Source organism: Leuresthes tenuis, unplaced genomic scaffold (assembly GCF_036924035.1).
Source record: "Leuresthes tenuis unplaced genomic scaffold, fLeuTen1.0.hap1 SCAF_22, whole genome shotgun sequence".
Classification (NCBI taxonomy): Eukaryota; Metazoa; Chordata; class Actinopteri; order Atheriniformes; family Atherinopsidae; genus Leuresthes; species Leuresthes tenuis.
In genome coordinates, this window is record NW_027325376.1 from 5,876,475 (window position 1) to 5,898,620 (window position 22,146).

The 22,146-nt window shown below is 42.1% G+C and overlaps 1 protein-coding gene across 3 annotated transcripts in view; it reads left to right on the top strand.

Annotated features, from left to right (window-relative positions):
* The window catches only part of pcdh7b (protocadherin 7b), a 104,381-nt gene extending 82,526 nt beyond the window's left edge, over positions 1 to 21,855 (top strand). The window contains exons 3-4 of one of the 3 annotated variants that reach the window (XM_072376436.1): positions 16,470 to 16,488; positions 17,607 to 17,695. In XM_072376436.1, coding sequence (XP_072232537.1) covers positions 16,470 to 16,486 — 17 coding nt within the window. In that variant the 3' untranslated portion in view covers positions 16,487 to 16,488; positions 17,607 to 17,695. Of the gene's footprint in view, positions 1 to 16,469; positions 16,489 to 17,606 lie in introns of all 3 variants that reach the window. The other 2 variants (XM_072376435.1, XM_072376437.1) reach the window with 2 other exon arrangements.
* Positions 21,856 to 22,146: the final 291 nt, after the last annotated feature.

The following is a 22,146-nucleotide window of genomic DNA, read 5'->3' on the forward strand; positions in this document are numbered from 1 at the left end:
GGACTGTTCAAAGTTGAGCACTGTTAAAAAGATTTAAAATGTTACACATCAACCACAGAAATGTTCTAAGTCTGCTTTCAAGGTCTGGCCATGGTTGGAGCAGGTGATTTTCAGCTATTGGCAGCGTCATGCAGGCCCTCCATCATTCCGTGTTTGCTGTCAGTGAGAAGCTGTACTGTGCCCTGACAAGACAGAGAACATTCATAAAGTTCCTGCAACATCTTAGCAACCTTGAAAAAAGGCTGTGTGTATGTGTGTGTCCGGGAGTTTTTCTCCCCCTAAAAAAACGGATCTTTAGAGGAGAGAGACGAGGGGAGAGCTGCTGTTCATGAGTAGCCTAAGAGCACCTGCCACATTCAAGGCGCAAGGATGTCAATAAATCTGGCCGCTAATGTACCGCAGAATCATATTCTCTCACTCCGTCTCTTCCTCCACGTCTAATATTAATGGCTGCCAGCTGAATGCTGCCATGGGCAAAGATAGAAACACGTTTCCTTCCACTGTGCTAACATGAACAAGGTTATAGCTTCATCTTGAAAAGAAGTGGAAGACAGTACACTTGGGTAGCAAAGGTTTATTTCAGAGCCATGGGTGAGTTTTAGCAAAGTGATAGGCAGACAGGAATTAATGCTTTTTTCCAGTGAATATTACAAGTGTCTGAATGTCTGAGCACCTGGCAAATCATTCTTAGCTAATTGATTCAGAGAAATTGTCCACATGGTTAATGAATAATAACTGGCAAAAACCAGTATGATGATATATTCTTTCATCATTTCTACCAAGAATGAGAGGATGGAAAGGGGCTTACAGCACATGAAACATCGAGGATATTTTTAGAGGCCGCCTTTGCCTGAAACTCAGCAGTTGTGGGAATGAAAAGAACTCTCTATCCTGTATCCTTCTTCTAAAAGAAATTGTTATAATGAGGCTTCACCAGCGACCGTGCACACATTAAGATTTGATGCATCTCAACACACTTATGTTACATGCAGCTTCTTATAAAACTGTACACAAAATATACAATTAAGAGACACCTCAAAATTGGCACATATAAGATGCCACATAGTCTGTGATCGTTGCTCAATCTTCTTAATAGCCGCACAGCTCAGTTTCCACCAGTCCATCTCTTCTTAACAAGCAACGTCAAATCATTAGGGAGTGTGTGTGTCTTGATATACTTGGCCTATATCCTGTTGTGATAGTCAGCTAGCTTTTCTGAGACAGCAGCCATTTGTTACTGTCCTTTTAATCATGCTAATGCAAGCACTCTTTCTCTCTTTTTTTCAATCAGAGAAGCTGACCAAATTTACACTCACACACACACACACACTCATACGTATAGATGAACGCTCACATCCACATTGGCATTAAAGAAAAAAGAGAAAGAATGGATCCCCTAAGGCATATGAATGGAGTGGAGAGTTCTTTAACTCTATCTTTGCACACATACACACACGCATTTCCATAAACTGACACACACATTCATGCAGAAGAACACAAGACGGAAAGAAATCTGAGATGCCACAGTATTGAATCAAATTAAGGGGTAATTTTGTCACTGCTACTGTCTTTTCCCTACTCCCTTTTTTCATATTCCTCCACTTTATTAGTATTCTGCTCAGAAGCCACTCCGCTTTCTTCTCCTGCTCTCCCATAGCTTCCTCCTGGGAGTTGAGCCCAGTGCATGTTAAGTGATATGACTTCAGAGTTTTACCGGCAGGGTTGTGGGTGCGCAGTGTGTTGGAGCTGTGTATCGTGCGGGGGGGTGGGGGGCTTTTAGCAAATCCACCCACCCGTGGAAAAAAAATGATCAATCTCATGAATTTGCCAATAGGGAGTATTTGGCCGATCAGTGGAGACGGAGGCAGATAATGAGAGAGATGAGAGGGGGATGAGGGGGAAAGACGGGAGAGAGGAGGGACGAGGCAGAAAGAGTCACTACAGACACAACAACGAGGAAGTTCTTGGAAAAAAATAACTTCTCAAGAGCTACTGTGAGAGGACGGATTAACAGAGACAAAAGAGCAGGTGAGCCTTGATAGACAGAGCTTTCCTGAACGTGAACATCAGTGCCTGCTCAGATGCTCAGAGGAAAAGGGTTGAGAGGGGAGAGAAATGGGCCATGTTTTTTTCCCCTTTCACGCTTTGCGTCCTCCATCTGAAAGCCAGCAGGCCGTTTTGGCAGCAGCGAAGCAAGATACATGTTTGGGGTTTCTTTTTGTCAAGCGTGAGCAGGTCCCACTGAGGTAGTGACAAGAGAGGGGTGACTGGAAAAGTGCCTGTCCTAAATTTAAGGCCTGGTATAGCCTATGGGTGATTCCCACAGTACCAGGCAGTGTGGTATGTAAATGTCATGGGACTCGACAGAGCGAGAGGCTGTCTTTCTCTGTTCATTTGACAGGACATGACAGGTCAGGGGGGTGCATTTCTAGGTCGTGTTGGTGTCAACAGGAACATATCAAGTCTGACATACCTGAGTGGGGTTGCTCTTAAAAAGCAACCCTGGGAAAGTTGTGAAAATGACACAGAACAGAAATACACGAATAACTATCAAATAAATACAGGAATCTTTGTAAATGTGTGTATGTTCATTTACTTTTCTATGACCAACCATTCATCCCATCTACTTCAAATTCTAGACGGTATGTTGTATTGGTCGGACACTTGAGGTAGTCATTTGGGTAAACGGTTCTCCTACACGGGTTACAGGTTGCCTTCCCTCACACTTTCTGAAAAAGTCTTTTCTGGTGAGTTTTTTAGGAAAATGCAGCTTTTTAAGACTGTACCATTGTGCCATCCATCAGTGTTAATTGAATATTGCACAGTATTTTACATAGCGGCTTTTGCCACACCTCTAACATTTCAATGCAGACAACGAAATGGCAAACCTCCTTTGAGTTTTATAGCAAGTGCCTCAATTAGCATTAGCACTTCTGCACCGACTCACTTCGTGAGCTTTGTGTTGATTTGCAGAGACTCGCACTGTCAGAACAGCTACCAATGCCTCCTTTGAGTTTTGGTAACATCGCTAAATTGTAGCGTTTGCTAACAACCAGCTTGCGAGGCGTTTTGAAACCACTGTAAATTTTCACCTGGGTTACATATTACTCCTCTGATGGCGGTGAAAGCAATCATTTGCCTGTGACATAAACTACACTTTATGTAAAAAGTGTGTGGACAGGAGTGGTTAGCTCAGTAAAGGTCTCCAGAATAATATTCAGCATTACGTTATTTTAGAGAACAGTTAGAGAACAGAGAACAGTTTCGAGCGAACTCAGGTGGACTTTCAACCGAATTACCAAACAATAATGGCCTACCTCACGAATTTTGTCTTCCTAATGTCACGTTCCCTCGGTACACCAACTGGCCTTGTAGTCTTGCTGCCAGACTGTTCAATCGTTGTTATGTTTTGCTCTTTATTCCTTTGAGATTGACATCCTGCATTTTTTATTTGAAATAGTTCCAAGATGCTCAACAACTGCAGGGGTGCAATGTTGTGAATATACCGTGCTTCATCATTTGGAGATGCAAAGCTGTGATGCCAGTGACTGATTGTACCACCGTTTTCTGCATATTAAACCTAGCTGAGCAGACTGAAATGCTCACTCACAAACAGGAAGTGTTTAAATTCTGCCACCCGTGTCCGCTAACTGTTCTGTGAATAAAGCTGGTGTTATTCAGCTGGAGTCTGAATAATTGTGCCGCGTGTGTGACCTTAAAGAGGGGAAGTTTGGAGAATTGCAGCATAAAGAGAAGAAAGTGAATAATTCTTTAAAGTGTAGCCTGGGGCACAAGCATGTTTGCTAGCTATGGAAGCGACATGTGGTGGTTTTCTTTCTATCTTTTGTTTTTTTCTTTCTATTTCTAGGGCGCTTTTAGCACACCCTGTTTGTCAGAGGAAGGCATCATCCTTTATCGGCACATTTCATGTTTCCCAGAGGACTCTGTGAAGCGGGTGATATTATTGAGGAGCGCTGAGCCTTATTAAATTCCCAAGCATATTACCAGCCCCTCTCTCTCTCTTACACACTTGCATGTCTCCCTTACACATTTGGTGATTATGTTTCTCCCTCTCTTAATTTGGCTTCAACTCTTCTGTAGCTCAACCCCCCCCCCCTCCCATTGCACTCTCAAGAGGAAATAAAGGAAGTAAATATATATTGCTTTTACTCTAAGACACTCATCAGGTATTACCAAAGCATGCCTGTACAGCTTCAGAGCCTCAACTGACTCATTCACTCCTCGTTGTTGTACAATATATTCTGTAGTTTAGTCTCATCTGTTCTGTCCTTTACAAAGTGGATTATTTTATCAGAGGCCAGCAAATGCTAATCTTTTAACCAATGAGCTGAATGTTAGTTTAGCTCGTGAAGAGTTATCAAAATGATCTTTTTTTTTAATCTGGTTCTGTGTATAGAAATTGATAATTCGAAAGTACTATCATTGTACAACAGCTGTAACCTCTTTCTTAAAGGTTTTAGTTCACGATAACAGTTTTAATGGGGCTCAAAATGCAGACCTGTTTCTGGTCTCCACACATGACAAGAGAACACAAGAGTATGCTCTGTAAGTGCAATAATGAGGCTGAAGTGAGAACAGATCTTCACTGGCCTGGCACACAGTCGAAACCTCCAGAACACCCTCATAATGCTATTTGCTCAGGTCAGGGGAATGCATGTGATTTATCAAACGCACTTTTAGCCATTTTTTAATTGCGCTGGCACGGACTGCAATGCCTTGCTCCCTTACTACAAAGGAAACATATTTACATATGACCTTGCATGCAGCGATTGGTGGAAAGCAGAGAGTTTTATTTTTCTGGAATGATACAGCAGGATGTGAATATAAAAATATGAAAAAAGTTATATATTCAGCACAGGTCAAAGTATTCATAAGGATTAACTATAATATTTTTACTATTATGGCTGCTGACTACTGTATATTGTGTCAGTGGACTGGGCTGCATGTGCAGGCTGATGTCCATATTAGCATACATATGTGTTGCTCATTACATGCTTAATGTAAAAAATTAGAATAAAGCCTCAATAGGGGAGCTATTCGGGTTTCAAGTGTGCACAGATAAGAAAGACAACAATATATGTAAGTCAGTGCTAAAGGGAGCGCAGGCATACAGGAACCCATGGCTCAAAATCCACATCTATTCAGAGAGAATACACAGGCTTTAGGAACTTCATCATTCTTACACGAGAGTCTGTGTGTATGTGTTAGATGGGGCTGTTGAGACTGCTTGATGCTATGAAAATTTGATGCAGAAAATATCCTGTCGGCGCTGCATTTTTAATGGCGACCACGCAGATGCAGGAATTATCATCAGACTGCTCCCTCTGGCCCTCTGTACCACATCATGCGCAGCATCCAATCGATTCTGCAGCTTCAGGACAGGCTTGTTTGGATATGCTTCAGGTATTTCAATAATTTGTGGAGAATTTGTCTCTTAAAACACTGTCTGACCACTGACAGCACCCAGAACTCAGAGCAGAATCCAAAAACATAATCTAGTTGGACTGTTTGCATCAAGTGTATATTTTTCTAGTCTCTAGTGAGTTGTAGGAAAATGAGTCCAGCCTTTGGGGCTTTATTGCCCTAATCTGCAGTCCAGCGAGCACTTCTCCCACTGGTGATTGATATTTAGAGACATCGGTGGGACAAAAACAGTTTGAGTTCTGACGCTCATGAAAGACCCATCAGCTCTGTTGTCGATCAATGTGAATAAATATTTCCCACAACTCAGAAGCATTACAATCAAGGGTGGAGGGGGGAAAAGACAGACAGAGGAAAGAAAAAAAATCAATTGGTCGAAAGCTTGCTAAAAAGGGGGTGGGGTGGCGGAAGGAGGGGTGGAGGCGGGGAAAATAGGCCTGTCAAGCTGGATGAGTAATGGAGCATGTTTTTCTGCTTCAAAGCCAAGAGGGAATGAGACAGTGAAGTTATGGTACATACCTGGTGCCATCTAATGTCACATTCATTTAAGTATTATATGAAAAAAAAAGAAAAGAAATATAACACAAAATGCTGAGGTGAACATGAGGTCTTTGAACTTTTCAAGTATTGATTTACAACTCTCATGTGTCTCCTTAAGGTTGAATCAGTATTTGTACAGGATATTGGCATGAATTCTCAGAAGTGGCAATCAATGTCAGCTTAGTACTTGGTTACAACTTGAGGCTGCTGAAAATTAAAGCTTTCAAATTAGGTAGGCTTAACCTGTTCTGCATATGCATAGAAATTTGCTTCTAACCTCAAGCCCATGAACAAAAAGCCGCTAAGGTAGCCAGTCATCTGCACAGAAGATGGAAGCGATGCTTTACCGACAGTTTTACCAACAACCTTTTGAACAGCAGCCTATAAAAATGCTGCTATAAGGGCATATTTCATTTCTTTATGAGTTTGTGTGTGGTGCTTATGAGTAGCTGGTGTCTTACCTGCAGTAGACAAGGGTCAGAACGCTCTCAGTTTGTAGAAACATTTTACCATTTGAATTAACGCAAACTTTTAAACTTTCACAGTTCAAGCAAACGCTATAGAATGCAAATTTTATACTTAATCCCTTTTCGCACAAGACAGTTTACTTTGCCGCGATCTCTCCGACCTACTTGCATAGTGACTGCCAAGCATCTCATGTCATCGTTCAACTGTGATCAACACCCAAAATGCCAACTGTGAGAGAGTGTTTGAGTCAGAGTTTGCTCAGTGGAGCCCTCCATTTATCAGTTACTGGATTTTTTTTAGTTGTAAAGTCTAAACATCTAAATCTTGACTTTGTTTTAAAACAGGCAGAATTGGAGGCTTTCCACGTTGTACTCTAGTTTCTCTATAGCTTCTACAAGATGTTACTAGTCTCATTTTACTGAAATGAATTTTCAAGGCCATGTGTTCAGTCTGTTTACCCACTATTACCAAGCATTCCAAGAGATGAGTGTCCATATTCCCTAGTTACTGCCCACCTGCCCAAACTTCACCCACCTGCGATATTAATCTCTTTCTCCCCATCTATCTCCCTTGCCACTTTTTTGATCGGGGATCCATTTGCTTTAAATTGACTCATTTTTGTCAGTGGGAATCAGAGCAGGGAAACTGAAGAGGGAGAAACGGGCAAGCTGCTGCTTTTGCTTTGATCCCTCCGACAGGCAGCGTGAAAAGTGCATTTCATAAAGGATGTTCGTCTGTGATGAGCCTGCCAGAGTGACAAATTGGGCCCCTGGTGCTTTAAATAATACACTGTGTATGGCTACAACCGTGGTGCCGTATTTCTATACTGATAAACTGGCCTGTTAAGAAGGGGCATGCATTCTGGGGTTGAAAGATTTGCCAAGACCTGAATCCAGAATATGTTCCCATCCCAATCATCTCTCTTTCTTGTTCATCCTGTGTGATATGTGTCTATAGGAAACTTTACTTTCAAGTGTCCACCAGATCTGGATTTGGAGCTTCAAGGATATAAATCGATTTTTTGGAATGATGACTGAGACAAGCCTTGTAGTCTCCCTGTGGTGTTTCTAGCTCAAGAATCATGTGATGATGAAAGTTTAAGATGCGATATGCCACTGTTACTGACACTCCCGTTGCTGGTAGAGCAAAGCAAAGAGGGATGGATGGTGAAAATGCTCAGATGGGCTTTTTGCCCTTTCACTCTGAATAATTTGACACAACGCACAAAACCTGAGGGGAAAGTCTGTAGATAGTGCACAGACAGCTTGCGTTCACACATGCATGCATAACAACACAGACATAACAACACAAGAAAGAGGATCCAGTTATTGTAGTACAGTCTCACGTTACAGAAAAAAATAACCAGGTCACAAAAAAACAATAAGAAGATATCATTACTTCCCAGACGATTTATTAAATCCTTGAGGAAACACCAAAAGTTTATAAAAGAACAGTGGCGTTCAACTGTGGTGTATGGATGAAGCATATTAATGTAGCTAACTTCAAAAACATTTCTTTCCCTTTAGAGAACAGAGGGACGTTCTTTGATCTTTATAGGCCTAATCCCAATTCCCTTCTTGGCCTTACCTCTCATTCTGCCAGAATAAGATGGCCCCTTTCTTTAGGGCTCAAGGAGTGGAAGTGATCCAGTTATCCAAATGGCCCCCAATGCACTGGTTGATTGGCCTGATGACCATCATACTTTGATCTTCATAAGAAGAAAGGACATCTTATCCCTTCAAAATTGAGGGGTAGGGCCAAGTGGTATGACTATAGGCAGTAACCAGGATTGGTCCTAACTCTCCAGTTCTGATATCCTGTAAGCATTCATGCCAAATCCTTAAAAGCCACCATTGTAAACTGTAATAATACCTAAAACCTACCCACAGGTGACTGATTAGTCCAAAAGAAATAGCTGAGGCGATAGCTTGAGGCCAGACAAGACGGAGGTAAACTAAAAGACACGCTGTCCTGACTAGTAAGAACCGGATGATAGGTGCCACGACTTCTCATTCATCAGAAATCCTCTTTGTAACCCTCTTTATCTTGCAAATGTTCATGTGCAGATGATTGTCATTGTACCACGCAGCAAATCTCCCCACCAGACTCATGCACACCTCCTCTTTTTGCTTAGGCATGCATTCCATAATGGTAGAACCATCAGGGAAGAACCGGAGGTAGTACAACCCATAATTCAGTCACATGTAGAGTGAATGAAAAAAAGTGACAGAACAGTGCCTCTCTGAAGAAGCAAATCCAATATACTGTTCCAGAAGGGAACAAACTGTGGCCTATCTGCGAGATAGTTTATAATCCAGGACACCACGGCGTTATCAGGCTGTATCACTCTGAGCTTCTGCCTGAGCAAGAGTGGCTGGAGAGTGTTTAAGGCACTCAATTCTTACTGAGCTCCCAAACCTCTTTTGTACAACAAGCTCGATATATTAAGATATTTTCTCACTATTGTCTGGATAAGTCGAGCGCATATGACTGATATGCAAATTGGTCTAATTGACACTCTCTCAGCAGACGTCAACCATGGTATAGAATGAGCCCCTAATGCTGCCATTGAAGCCTTTGCTTTCATTCTTGAACACTCAAACTCTGCGGGAGATTTAACACTGCTGAGGCACCCTGGACAGAATCAAGGATACATTAAAGAGGTGCTAGAGAACCTATTTGCTGACTGGCACATCCTTTTAGCACTTTCATCAGGGGCTGCTCTGCGCTCCACCATTTGATGCAGTTTGTTTTTAAGCCTCTCAGTGGGTGTTCTGTCTGAAGAGAAAAGTCTTAAAAACCTATCTCATCGCCTGATTGGTTTCTCAGATCATTATAGGATAAAACTCCAGGTAGATAGCTCATTTTTATATTGAAATAATCAAAATGACCAATAATTACAGTGTCAGAAAAATGTGATATCGGTTTGTCCCTTTGTCCAAAGTGAATAATTAAAAATTCACTTATTCTATTGTTTTTTTCATAGAGGATAGAATTTCAAATATGAAAATTAACCCAGTATTGTAAAGTAGATTTTAAATCTGTGATTAGATCATTGCACAAAGACATCATAGCTCCCACAACTTAAATGTAATTAAAAGGCAGAGCTAAAAAAAAAAAGAAAAGAAAAACAAGGGCTTTATCTGCCCTTTTCTCCGTTAAAGTTTTTAGACAGAACGCAGTAGTCCATCATGTTTTTGGAACCTGCTGAGACACTAAAAACTAATCCCTCTGGGAAACACAGGCCCAAGATAATTTGCCTTTTCTGCCCTGGAGTGGAATTCACTTTGTCTGTTTATGAGCCTACATGCTGAAAAACTGAAAGCCTGTCGCTTTGGGTCAACATAATTACCCCCACTACATTTCTACCACTAGCTTTCCATTAAGGTTGTGACTCACCCTGCCCAGCTCACTCGGTCTAGAATGAGCTAGCAGCTGAGAGCTAATTTTCACACTCACAACAATAGCAGGTAGTGGGTATGAAATGGCTGACTCACAAGCCAACTAGCTAAACCACCACAGCTAACTTCTATTTGAGCCCTAACTTTAGACCTTTTCTATTTTCTTTGTATTCTGACTATATGATTACAAAAACATGCACAGTACTATGCAATGCATATACAGTTTGTGTTATGTAGGTCATACTAAATCTATCTGGCAAGCAGGATTAATGAAATTCTGATGCTAATTTGATGCTAGTATTGGAGCGCCTTAACCAAGTGGTATCATACTGTACTTCCTGTTAAAGAATATTCTATTCGGGCCTCAATATGTGCTGCAGATGAAGTATGCTCTGTGTATTTGTTTGAACCATGGAAGATAGAAAAAAGAAATCCCAAAAACCTCAATTTCTTTCACATTTTTTTGTCAAGACTCCAAATTCACAACTGCACCTCGCTTCCATTTCTCACCTCTTCCTCCATGTAGACCCACAGTATGCCCATGATTCAGATGTTTTCTCTTACTCGTACAATTGGTGAAAGGCACAAATCTCTGACTTTTTTCCGACCCCTTTTTTAATTTCAGGAAGGATTTAATTGAAATTATATTTTGACAAATAACCATTTAATGGTGTAAAACAGGCTATTGTGCGAGTGTGCCTGGGAGTGTGTGATAAGAGTAACAGTGGAGAGGAAGCAATGACACTTCTTTTCTTAAGACTGGCTGGAGAAAGAAGAGGGAGAGATGGCGTTAGTGTGAGAGAAGAGATTTTAGAAAAAAGGATAAACAATGCAGAATACATTTTTTTGAAAGACTGATTTAACCCTCGCTCACAGTAGCACAGTAAGCCCTACCATTTTCCACACACTCGCTTCTCCTTCATGTATATACTGTGTCTGTCTTATCAGTTAACGCTGTGCGCTTGTCTTCTTGTCTGCGGCTGGGAATGCCAAGCATCGACACACATAAAGCTTTATGCAAGGTTTGCCACTGCGCCAAAGAGGCAGTTTGTGTGAGCGAGTGTGTATTTATGTGGGGCGAAAATGAGCTGAGACCGCCATATTGTTTTATCGGCTGCTAGCAGTGTTGCATGTGTGCATCACGGCAGAGCGGCTAATTCTAATCCTTACAGCCTTTCCAGGGTTTAAGCTCAGAGCTCCACGCTGAAGAAAACACACACAAACGTGGGATTGAGGGGTGACACAGTACTTATGTTTTGTCCTACTGTAATTGGGTGTTTTTCAAGCATAAATGAATTACATATACAAATATGTGAGCTGCAGCTTGTGAAGGTGATAATAAGTCTAATGCTCCAATGATAATATGAAAGTTTGACAAGAAAATCCCTTTGTTTTAAGGTTCTGTGGTTTGCTGCACCTAAGCTAGGAAGTATTTTTGAGTTAGATGTTGTTTCAGTACCCTTGTGTGTGTGTGTGAAGCCAGCACCATCACTCTTATTAGTAGGGTGGATGAGTCACTGCGCTCCTCTCCACACCATTCCTGCTGTTGTTCTTCTTATATATGAGCTTGAGTCAGATGTGCTCTCAGGACTCGGCCTGTATTGTCTACGCTCAAGCATGTATACCTGCATGACAGAGAGCGAGAATATGGGTAAACACAACAACCACCTCATGCAAGATGAAGGAGCACGGAGCGTGACATGCAGGGACACTTTATTTATGGGGCTTTGACTGCTGATTGTTGAAATGAGCTGGGAGAGGTAGAGACCCGGAGCAAGAGGGCACGAGCGGAGGGTCGGAAGAGTGATAATTGGCTGACAGATCGTCACCAGAATGAAATTATGCTAGTTAATCTCCCTTCAATTAATTAGCTCGGGTGCAGGCCGCAGTACATTTAATATGCCAGAAAGAGTATTGACCCGGCTGAGAGGGAATAGCATCCATATCATACCCATAATGCCTACTCGCAGTGTTATTGTAATGCTTGTTAGTGTATGAGCTGCAGGCAATGGCTAAAAGAGAAAGAAAAAAACAGAAGTTAGGTCTTCACCCACCTGAATATAGCCCAAAAACTCTATTATACAAAGTGAATAGCCTCATGAGAATTTCAGTTTTTTTTTATTTTTGTCCCACACAGAGGCGTAGGCATCTTCAAAAGTGAGGAAAAAGGACGTGACAGCTCATTACAAAACTCGATCAGTGTTCTGTATCTTTCTCCTCATTCACTCTGTCTCCTTTTGCGTTTCCCCCCCCCTGCCTGTCTTGCACCTCTCGAGGCGTGGATGGGGATCGAGGTTATTCCCTCAGTTTCCCTTGCCAGGTAGTAAATACTTCAGAAGGCTCAGGAGGCAGGGAATAGATCAACGACTGCCACATTCAACAGCATTCCTCCAGCTGGCCTATGAGTTTGTTGTGAAAAATCAAGAATGTGGGTCAAGCAGGTGTAAAAGTGCTGAAGATAAGTGATTTTTTTTTTTTATAGAAGAGCAATTAGAACAGATGGAAAATTGATTATTTTACGCTCACTCAATCTAAATTGTGAGACTTGAACTGGTTGAATGGAGGTTAGATGTTTGAGATTTAGATTAGACTCTCATGCTGCTGACATTAAGGCCATTAATTAATGCTTTTGCTAGCAGGGCATGCCATGACTTGCATTTTCAAAGGTCATTGCTCCCCAGGACTCGTCTTTTGTTCTCCCCCCTGCGTGCATCTCTTCCATCCTTCCTTAATTGTCTGGCAAACATCTCAGCAAGAGAAAGACAAATATCACTTTTTCCTGTGGATATTGTTCTGTCTGAACTCGCCGTCACTGCGTTAATAATTTAGCACCTCTTCTTCTACTCTCTGCTCCTTTCTCTCAGGAACACATCCTCCCTCACCTTGCTTCCTCCTCTCAGGCCGTCCGCTGTCTTTCTTCTTTTTCCCTTTCTTTCCATTTCCTTCCTTTTATTCCCCACAGCCACATTTAGTCATATTCAGCAATGCAGAGTATCTGCCTGCCTGTCTGTCTTTGATGCATGGAGCATCTCGGCTCCGAGGCATGACCACAGGGGCCCGTGCAAAGCGAGACAGCCAAACACAAGGAGTCGGGCTTTCGCACTGCAATTAGTCGGCAAGTTTCACCTAATTAAACAGGACCCTATTAGGGGGGAGAATGAGTGGAAAGGATGAACCAAGAAAGATGAGAGGGAAAGCTAGCACTCTTTAATGCTGTTTTTTTTGGCAGAGTTTCACCCTCTTTTCATTGTATCATTTCTCATTTGTCTTCTTTTTCCTCACAGAGGCTCAAGAATTTTTATTTTTTGTAGAATAAATATTTCATGTTCCCTCCTCAAGCTACATCCGGAGTAATCAGTTTGACACCCAGAAATGTGTGCTGCCATCTTCACGGCGATTGCACCATGGTGCAAAGTAGATGTGTCGTGCCTGGAGACCTCTGACGAGGGGCGCGAGGCAAGTCAAAAGACCACCCTGTCGTGCCTATTCTCCAAGGCCTAGAAAACTTTCCTCATTTGTTGTCTTGATCGAGACGATGCCCCATTTTGGTGTCAAATTGAAGTCATGCGGATGGGTGTAAATGGAATTTGGAGGTTAAATTGTTCTTTTTTCAGCCCTCTTAATATGGGGAATGAGATTGAAGCATATTAGATCGAGTTAGTGGAGAGATGAGTGGCGCCTCGCATCTGGCTGCACACAGGGCCTCATTGTTGGGGAGCTAATTTGAAGCTTTAAACAAACTAAATCGAGCTCTTTGGATTGATAGGTTAATGTGCGTGTGTCTGGGAGCACATGTTACCAGGGTTTATTTACAGCATAGTGCATTCTCTGTTATCATAGTTGCATTTATCATCATCCTCCTGCCTTCTGTTCCTCTCCTGTCCTTATAATTTCTCATCCTCCCCTGTGGTCTCTACTAATGTCCTCAAATCTTCCTCCCCTCCTTACTGCTCCTCACCGCTGCTCTCTTTGGCAGTGTGTTTGGCCTTTGAGGACCCAGAAGCGGCCATGCTGTCTTCTCCGTTCAGTCTTCTGTTTCCCTTCTATCATGCCCTAACCCTGCTATACTCAGCACACACTGTCCCCCCAGTCTCTGTCTATTTTATTCTCTTTCTGTCAATCCCTGCTTTTTCCTACTCTGACCCACTATTTAGTGTCCAGCCAAGTGCAATGTCCATCAAATACATGCAGAACACTCACGTACAGAAATATGCATGCTGGCACATCGTCTCGTCCCTTCATCCATCCTAGCTTCGGGTTGAATCTCATGGCTGGAAATGAGAACGGTCACGGAGCTTCAGTCTGCAAAGCAGTGGCTCAAAAATGAGACTGCTGGTGACGTAGATTAAATGCAGACAGGCGAGTGAACTTGCTGACATGCTACAGTGAAAACATGCAGTACAGTGCTGTGACACATACAGACACAATGAACTGTAATCGCCCAGAAATGTTCACACAGCAGACATCAGTGTGCATATGCCTCAGAGCAATGACAGCCTAACCCTTTCGTTTTCTCTCTTCTTTTTTTTCCTAGCACTGCAACATCTTAGCAAATGCTAAGGACACCGTATCAAATTGCGACTGTACCCCAGCAGAGGAGGTTCTTTCAAGTATTTGAAGTGTAAGCTAGTCAGCTGAAAGACTGGCTGACTAAAGCCAGCTAAGAAAAGTCGGTGCAGCAGCTGACCCACTTTTAGTCGGCTTTCTTGCACAAATGAAGGAAGTCTTTACCGTAGACTTCTTGAAATCTTTAAATGCATGCAGTATGGGGGACAAATATCTCAGAGCGGTGCTGTATAGTGGCGCCTCAGAGTAATCATCACAGCAGAAGTGTGCAGCATCTTAGCAAAAGCTACAGCTCATCCATTCTGCCCGTCACGTCTCTAACTCGTATCAATCACTCCTTGATTCAACATCATCGCTCCTCCCTAATCTCTCAGTAGCTTCTTTTGAGCAAATGTAAGAGGACTATTAGCTGCCTCTCTCAACAGACCTGCCTTCACTTGTGGTGCCCACACTATGCCAGCACTGTACCTGCAAATAACAAGTCCTGAGCCCCGGGGAAGTCACCTGGGATGGAGAGGTGTCCTTGTTTGGCTCTAAGCATTGTTGAGGGGCTTTTTTAACACAGCAGAGTGACCCAGTTGTATTGTGCTGTGTCGTGGTTGGTAGTGTGGACTTGCAGGATGTTTGTGAATATGTAACAAAAGCCAGCTAGTGCACTGTGTGCTCGGAGGGCTTTTCTTTGAAGATATTTTGTATGTCCTGATTTTTGAATTGGGTCTTGAAAGGGCCTATGGATATGTATGGAGACGGAGTCGCACGTCTTCTCCAATGAAACTACTTTTTTTTACAATAACAGTTTGCTTTTGCTTCGAGGTACAGTAAGTTTGAATCAAACAGGCCAGGAGGGCTTTCTAAGGAAATGAGAAGAGTAATGTTCTTCCTCTTGATAAAAGGTCAACTGGGCTATTAAAATAAAGTCAACAATACAGATTTATTTCAGAGTATTCACACTGATGACCGAACCTCATGGGGAACTGACACTTTTTAAAAGAAGATAATAGAAAAAAGGCTTTGGTGCTTTAGAATTGCTGCCCAATTCATTAGCTCAGTGGGAACTGTCCTCAGTTTCAGCAAGCATGCAGAGTCAATGGAGCATGGCCCCTGAAATCGGCTTCCCTCAGTGCGCAGGCGAAATACCTCTGCAGAGATGTGGTGTCAGAGGTTGGCGTCTTACTCACGAGATCTGAACGAAGCAAGATGGGAACAAGACATCCTCCCTGCTGTATTTTATTAACCACTTTGTCTGAATATGGTTGGGGGTGAAGAGCCAATTAGAAGAGCATTCAGCAGTAGGGCATAGATGCCTCAAGAGAGGCACTGTGCATTGTGGGTAGCCTGACGGCTCAATCGTAGGTATAAATGGCCGAGGCAGTCCGTACCTGGTACCTGCTTGTCTTGTTTGACGTCTATTTTTTGTCAGTCTAAGACAGAGAAAAAAAGGTAGAGACATGCTGTGATTCAAAGCCACAGTTGTCATGTTCATCACATCAGCTGGCATGTTAACTGTGACTGCAGTTACATCTCTTGATTTTGTTTCATTTTCATGTATTTGGAGATAATTAATCAGAAGCACTTAGGGATTTTTGGTTCACTTATTGATGAAAAGAGTGGCAGTCGATGCCTGAGGCATCGGCTGCGGAGCAACTGTCAGCCATGATAGTAAAGATAATTTTTCACACGAAGATGGAGTCCGGTTGCAGGGATAACATTTCCAGCAGTGTTAGGAAGGAATGGCACTCTTGAGGTAACGCTGACTGCATTTAGAGAGATAGAAATGATTCATTTGTTTATTTTAAGAAAACACAATCCAGAAGGACCTTAGAGGACTGTCATTCTCCTTTTCTTCTCCCTTCTTTCTTTGCCGTCCTTCTCTCAGCTGCATTGTGTCCTCAGTCATGTGTCTGCTCTGCATAACACTTTTTTTGGTGCCGTCGTCTATGTGTCCTTTAGTTCCAGTGTCTATGCTTCCCAAGACTTCTCATAGAGCACATTTACTATTGCAGAAGTGAAGACTCAAAGAGTGATTTCTGTTTTATTTGTTTTCTTTTACAGGAGATAAAGAGCATTAAAAGTAAGCCATGGTTCAAACTCTTTGTTTTTTTGGTTTTCTTTTACTCTGGGCAAAGGCATGCTTGGCTTGCTTTGCATCACCCTCGCTTTTGCTTGATTTTGCATTCCATAGTTTGCATCAGGTCATTAATGAATTACATCTAACACAGCATCCATGTAACACTCATTAATTCTGGCACTGTGTAATTTTCGAGCACTCGGGCTGTCGACCAGACCTCGCTTCTCTCCCTCCTCACAGCTTTGGTTTGTATCACTCGGTTAAATATCTTGCACATGTCGCACTGTCTGACAGTAGCCGTCGGCAGTAGGGTATCTGTCTAACCAGTTGTCCTGAGGTGGCATTGTAAGCACATAATTTGCTTTCTACAATAATACAACAGACGTAGTTAATCCAAGGCCGGCGCTCAGCAAGGACCACTATTAGTGGATTTAAGAGGATATCAGAGCGCTTGAGCCCCACAAAGCTATTAAGCTACTTAGATGAGGATGTGATTGCCGTCTGTCAATCAGCAAAATAAGAAAACATGGTGCCCCATCTCACAACACCCCCACGCAGAGCAGCACTAGTTCTTTTAAATTTTAGATGAGGGCAAACTCAAACTGACCCCTTCCCTTCCCCTCCTAGCACAAACGCGTTTTTGAAGCATGATATTATTTCAACCCTGATTTACGCCACAGTTTCTTTTAGTTTGAGGCTTCTGTCGTTGCCAGTAGTGTCTTTTTTTCATTGTTGCTTTTTTTTGGTTAATCTTTCTATCATGTGGTATGGGTTCTGCATGACAACTAATGCAGTTTCAGTAGTAAAAGCTTTGTTGTATTCACTAGCGATATAAACAAGAGCTTACATGAGCTGTGGAGATGTGTGCCTGGTAACCATCGTGACCCGTTTTTGTTCTTTTCTACCTTCTCCATTAACATTGAGATGTGGTGATGACCTCATTAGGGAGAAAATACACATTCCCGCATCTGAAATAGCCAAATCATGTGACACATACCACAACAAACACTTAGTGGGAGGAAAGGTTATCATGGTCATTGTTAGTTTAACATTAAATATCTCATTTTAGTGAAACAAACTGAAATGATTTACTTCTTTTTTCTCTTTTCTGCTCCCTCCAGACTCCCGGCCCTTGCCTGACGTAGCCATGACTGGCAAGTGCACCCGGGAATGTGACGAGTATGGCCACTCGGACTCCTGCTGGATGCCTGTGCGCACGTCGCCCGAGCGACGGCCATCCAAGTCAACCACCAACCCTCAACAACCAAAGCTTTCCACTTTCATGACCGCCAACGGCAGCGGCAGCAGCAGCGCCGAGCAGCCCGGCAGCCAAGAGACCCTCGCCATGGCCGCCATGGCCAATGGAGACCCCACTGCCGCTCACATGATGGGAGACCGCAATCGTAACCTGCTCAATAAGAAGATGGCATCCTCCTCCTCCTCCTACGAGGCCTTTGGTTCGCCCTCCTATGGCTCACCGGGCGGCGGGGAGGAGGCGCTTGGCCACCCTACTGAGGAGATCCCCCTTGCACCGACTGGGGAGTATAAGCCCACATCCTGTGGCACTCTGACGCGACGGGAGGTGTACCTGTAAGCTGGGAGGCTCACATGCGGCTCATGTGCCACAACATATGGCATTCAAGTACACTACTAAGCATAGTCGCTTACCCATCAACGCTACTGCTCTAGCAGCTTTTAGCCACACAATTTAGGACTAAACTTTCTCCAAAGACTTTTACAACAACTCCTTAATGAAATATCTGAGTGGATATATAAGCATAGTACCATTTTTAAAGTGCTGTTCTGCTGGCGAGTCGGGCTCTTGGGACACAGTCTGCTGCTTGACAGTCAATCTGTACAGTAATCAACTCATTTATACACATACAGCACATGCATGAGTCCTCCCTGTTCTCACTGAAGGCCCTGCTCCCTTACGATGGCATTGTACAAAAGAGCCCATTTCCTTTTGAATTTTATTGTTCCTTTTTCTTTTTATAGAATCAAAGCTGTAAATGTAGACTGTTCTGACTTTGCAGCGTGTCTGAATTTGCCTTTTTTTTTGTAAATTTCAAAGCAGAGCAACAGTCTGGCCAAGAGAATCAGTGGCTAGAGAAACAATTGGACTCTTGTGATTAATCAAAACTGTCTTTGGCATTTGTGCTTAAAGTTGACTGTATATGAATCATATAAGGATGGGAAAGACTAAGCTTTAAATACACTGTCCTCTCCCTGATATGGAGACTCTTGGTAGAGATGGGAGCCATTGGAATTTGCTGCAAGAACACCTTGGCTAGACTACAACCCCACTTGTGGACTATTACGAACTTGTGATGACTGATTCTAACCAACGGTGTGCACACTTTTCATAGGTGTCACTCATTGTACATAAACACTGGAAGATAGCGACAGTGCTAACTGCTCTCATCCCCCTTTTGTCTCGCTTCCTTTCCTTAGTCTCTTTATCATTTGTCTTTGATTGGCGAGATTAAGACCAAAACCCTCCTGAGAAATGCAAGACACCACACCAACAATCACACGGTGTTCGGTTTGTTGATCCCTCGAGTGAGATGGTACTTGTTCATACCAAGTTGCAGAACCTGTTTTGCTCAAACGAATATCCAGACACACACACACATATGGATTCATTTAATGAAGCCAGTGTTGCTGCTATGCTGATTGAAAATCCTGGGTAAGCACAGTGTTTGGCATGAGATGACAATTATGGAGGTGGAGTTGAAATTCTATGTGTGTATGGAGAGTGTGTCTATATAAATGCACCCCTAATAGGCTTAAGAGGGCATAAACATGGCCAAGTTGGTCCTAAAACACCTGCAAGGACAGCATATTACAGTTATTTTTTTTTTATGTGTGTGTGTGTGTGTGTCTGTGTGAAAGGACTGAGCAATAAATTTCATGAAGTACATGCGACCAACGAGCATCAACTCCTTTTTTCACCCCCTTTCAAGCTTTCAAGGTAACTTTAGCCAACACTCTCCTGTCCAAGAGTCCTTTTAAGCACTCATAGTTGTTGCTTTCCATAGCATGAATGTAAGAATCAGCTGAGTGGAGAACAATCAAAGAGCAGCAACGTCTGAATGAGCAGATACCGGGAGATACTTGGATTTCACGCTGAGAAATTTGGTGTCAAGGTGAAAACCAAACCTTCACAAACAGGATGGAGCGCCCCTCCTCTCCCACACCCCTCTCACATACATAAAGAAAATAGCTTTCCTGGACAACTTTGCTTTAAGTATGCATTTCATGAAGAACTCCTTCTTTTTTTAAATGAAGAATCGAGTTTGAGCGATAAGAATGTGATGTCTCAACTAAACATCCGTTACATCCTCAGAGTTGACGCTTTACACTCAGACACATAATAATGTTGAGATGTTGTGCCTCCCTGTCTATGGTGTTTTCTTTTTTTTTATTTGCAGCTGCAGAGGCACAAAATCTCATGACTGTAATAAAGCAAAAGAATATCAGATGCAATGGAAACTCTTTTTTTTTTTTTGTATGTTAGCAGAACCCCTTTGGTTGGCCCGGAGGTGCTTTTTCTGCACTCCGGCAATCTATAGTCTGTAAGTACTACTCGTTGTTTGAAAGAAAGTGCTCCTATACTTATCAACTGTATACATAAATACTTACTTTTTACTGCACGTTTAATGGGAACTTACTTCACTTACTGAGAAGGAAGATGAAAAAAAAACTGTAAAACGAAATGTACAAAAAAATGTTATCCCTGTGCACATGGAAATCCATCTTGTTGCTTGCATTTGTTATACCTAAAGAGACATTACCCATGTAGTACAACTTAGTACATCAAAGACCATACAGTTTTTTAATCCGTTCTTTTCCCCATATCAGATTTCATGATTGTCTCTTATATCAAAAACCCTTCGTATGTTTATTTTATATCAGCTTTATACCATTAGATTAGAGAATTTGTATCCTCATCTTGTATTTTACTTTTTAATCTCGCACATTGATTAGTTTCACTGTAACAGTCAGAACCGTGGAAATGATCATGACAATGTACTACGTGTTTGACTTTTTTCTTTATCTGGTGCCACTTTGTATATTTAGAGTGCTTCTGAAAAAAGAAAAAGAAAAAAAAAACTCTAGAGTGAATGCAAATATGCAATTGTGCCTTTTTATACCAGTTGGTATGATTAAATGTTGGTTTTGGAACGGTGCATAAACGATGGGGTGGCATTTAAGGACCGAGAAAAACATTTGCATATTTCAGATGAAATCCCATGATGTCAAAAGCTATTTCTTTTTTGGATGATGACCAGTCAAATGTCAGCGAGGTCTAATATTCAAATGACCGTTGTTCACTAGGCTCAGTTATCATGTTGAAATATCCATTCCTAGCTTAGTGCATTACCAAATGAGTACAGGTGCATACAAAAGTTTCTTGTTGGTAGAAATTCTAATGATATAATGGATTTTTTTTGTCGTGTTCTGCTCATGTACATGTGTGACATCAAAGGTCAAGTAACCTTCTCAGTGCATGAAACAAGCTCTAGGACTGAATATAAAAGCTTCGAAAGACAGAAGGCAGGAAAAAGAAAAAAAAAAAAGAAAAAAAAAAGCTTGGAGACATTTGACTGCTCTGAGTTGAGGGAGCCGAGAGATAAAAATGCTAATGTGACGGTTTAAGGGGAGGGGGTGGGGGGCTGGGGGCTGAAAGGGAGAGCAGCTGACAGAACACGCACCTCAGGTTGTGTCATGCAACACAACTCACACACACGTGTACAGTAAATGCATGTCTGTAGATGATGAAACCCTGTCCCACAAATGAGCGTGGTGCAGGGTTTGCTATGATGTTGCAAGGTGATGCCTTGAATTTCTACATCTGACAAGGTGACAACATAGCCGCCGCCGAGCACAGAAAGGCAAGAAATGAAAGAAAGATGGCCATATCTACACGATATCATGTCTGAGTAATGACTGACTCTGTGGCTTGTTAGTTTTTGATACGCTGAGGCAACGGTCACAAAAATCTGGGCAATATCAGGTGTTGGAATTCTTAACACTGAGATGCACCTGCCTGAGGTCTTTGTTCAGTTGGCGCTCTCCTCTATACGTAAAGCATTCACAGTGTGTAATGAGATTTGTAATATTAACCATTACTATTTGTCCTGCGACTTGGATGTTGATATAGAAATTGAGGAACAAATTTATCATCGTTTAATATGAGTCACTATGCACGCAGCTTAGCTGAACATGGCAAAGTGTATTGAACGCAAGTCCACTTCTATTTATGAGATATTTTACATAATTTAATTTGCTTTTGTACAGGTTTGTGTAAATAAATTGCTTGTCATTTTTGTCTCTGCAGAAATTAAAATATAACATGGTAAAACACGTGCTGTGTTCTCGTCGCATTATTTCTGTGAGTCAATGTTATTTTTTTCTTTATTAATTCAACTTCATTTAAGGCCATTTACTGTTGTAGCTTAAACACTGGCACTAGAATACCACTTAAACCTTAATTTAAACAACTTTTTGCTTTGTTAGTCAGTGTAGTAACATCCACTCCTCTTACTGAAATCCAACATTAACTGGACAATTCCTTTGACGAAGGTGCTCATTATAGAAAAGCTCTGTACTCCAGCTACTTACATGCAGTATTAATCTCATTATGTCAACCAAATC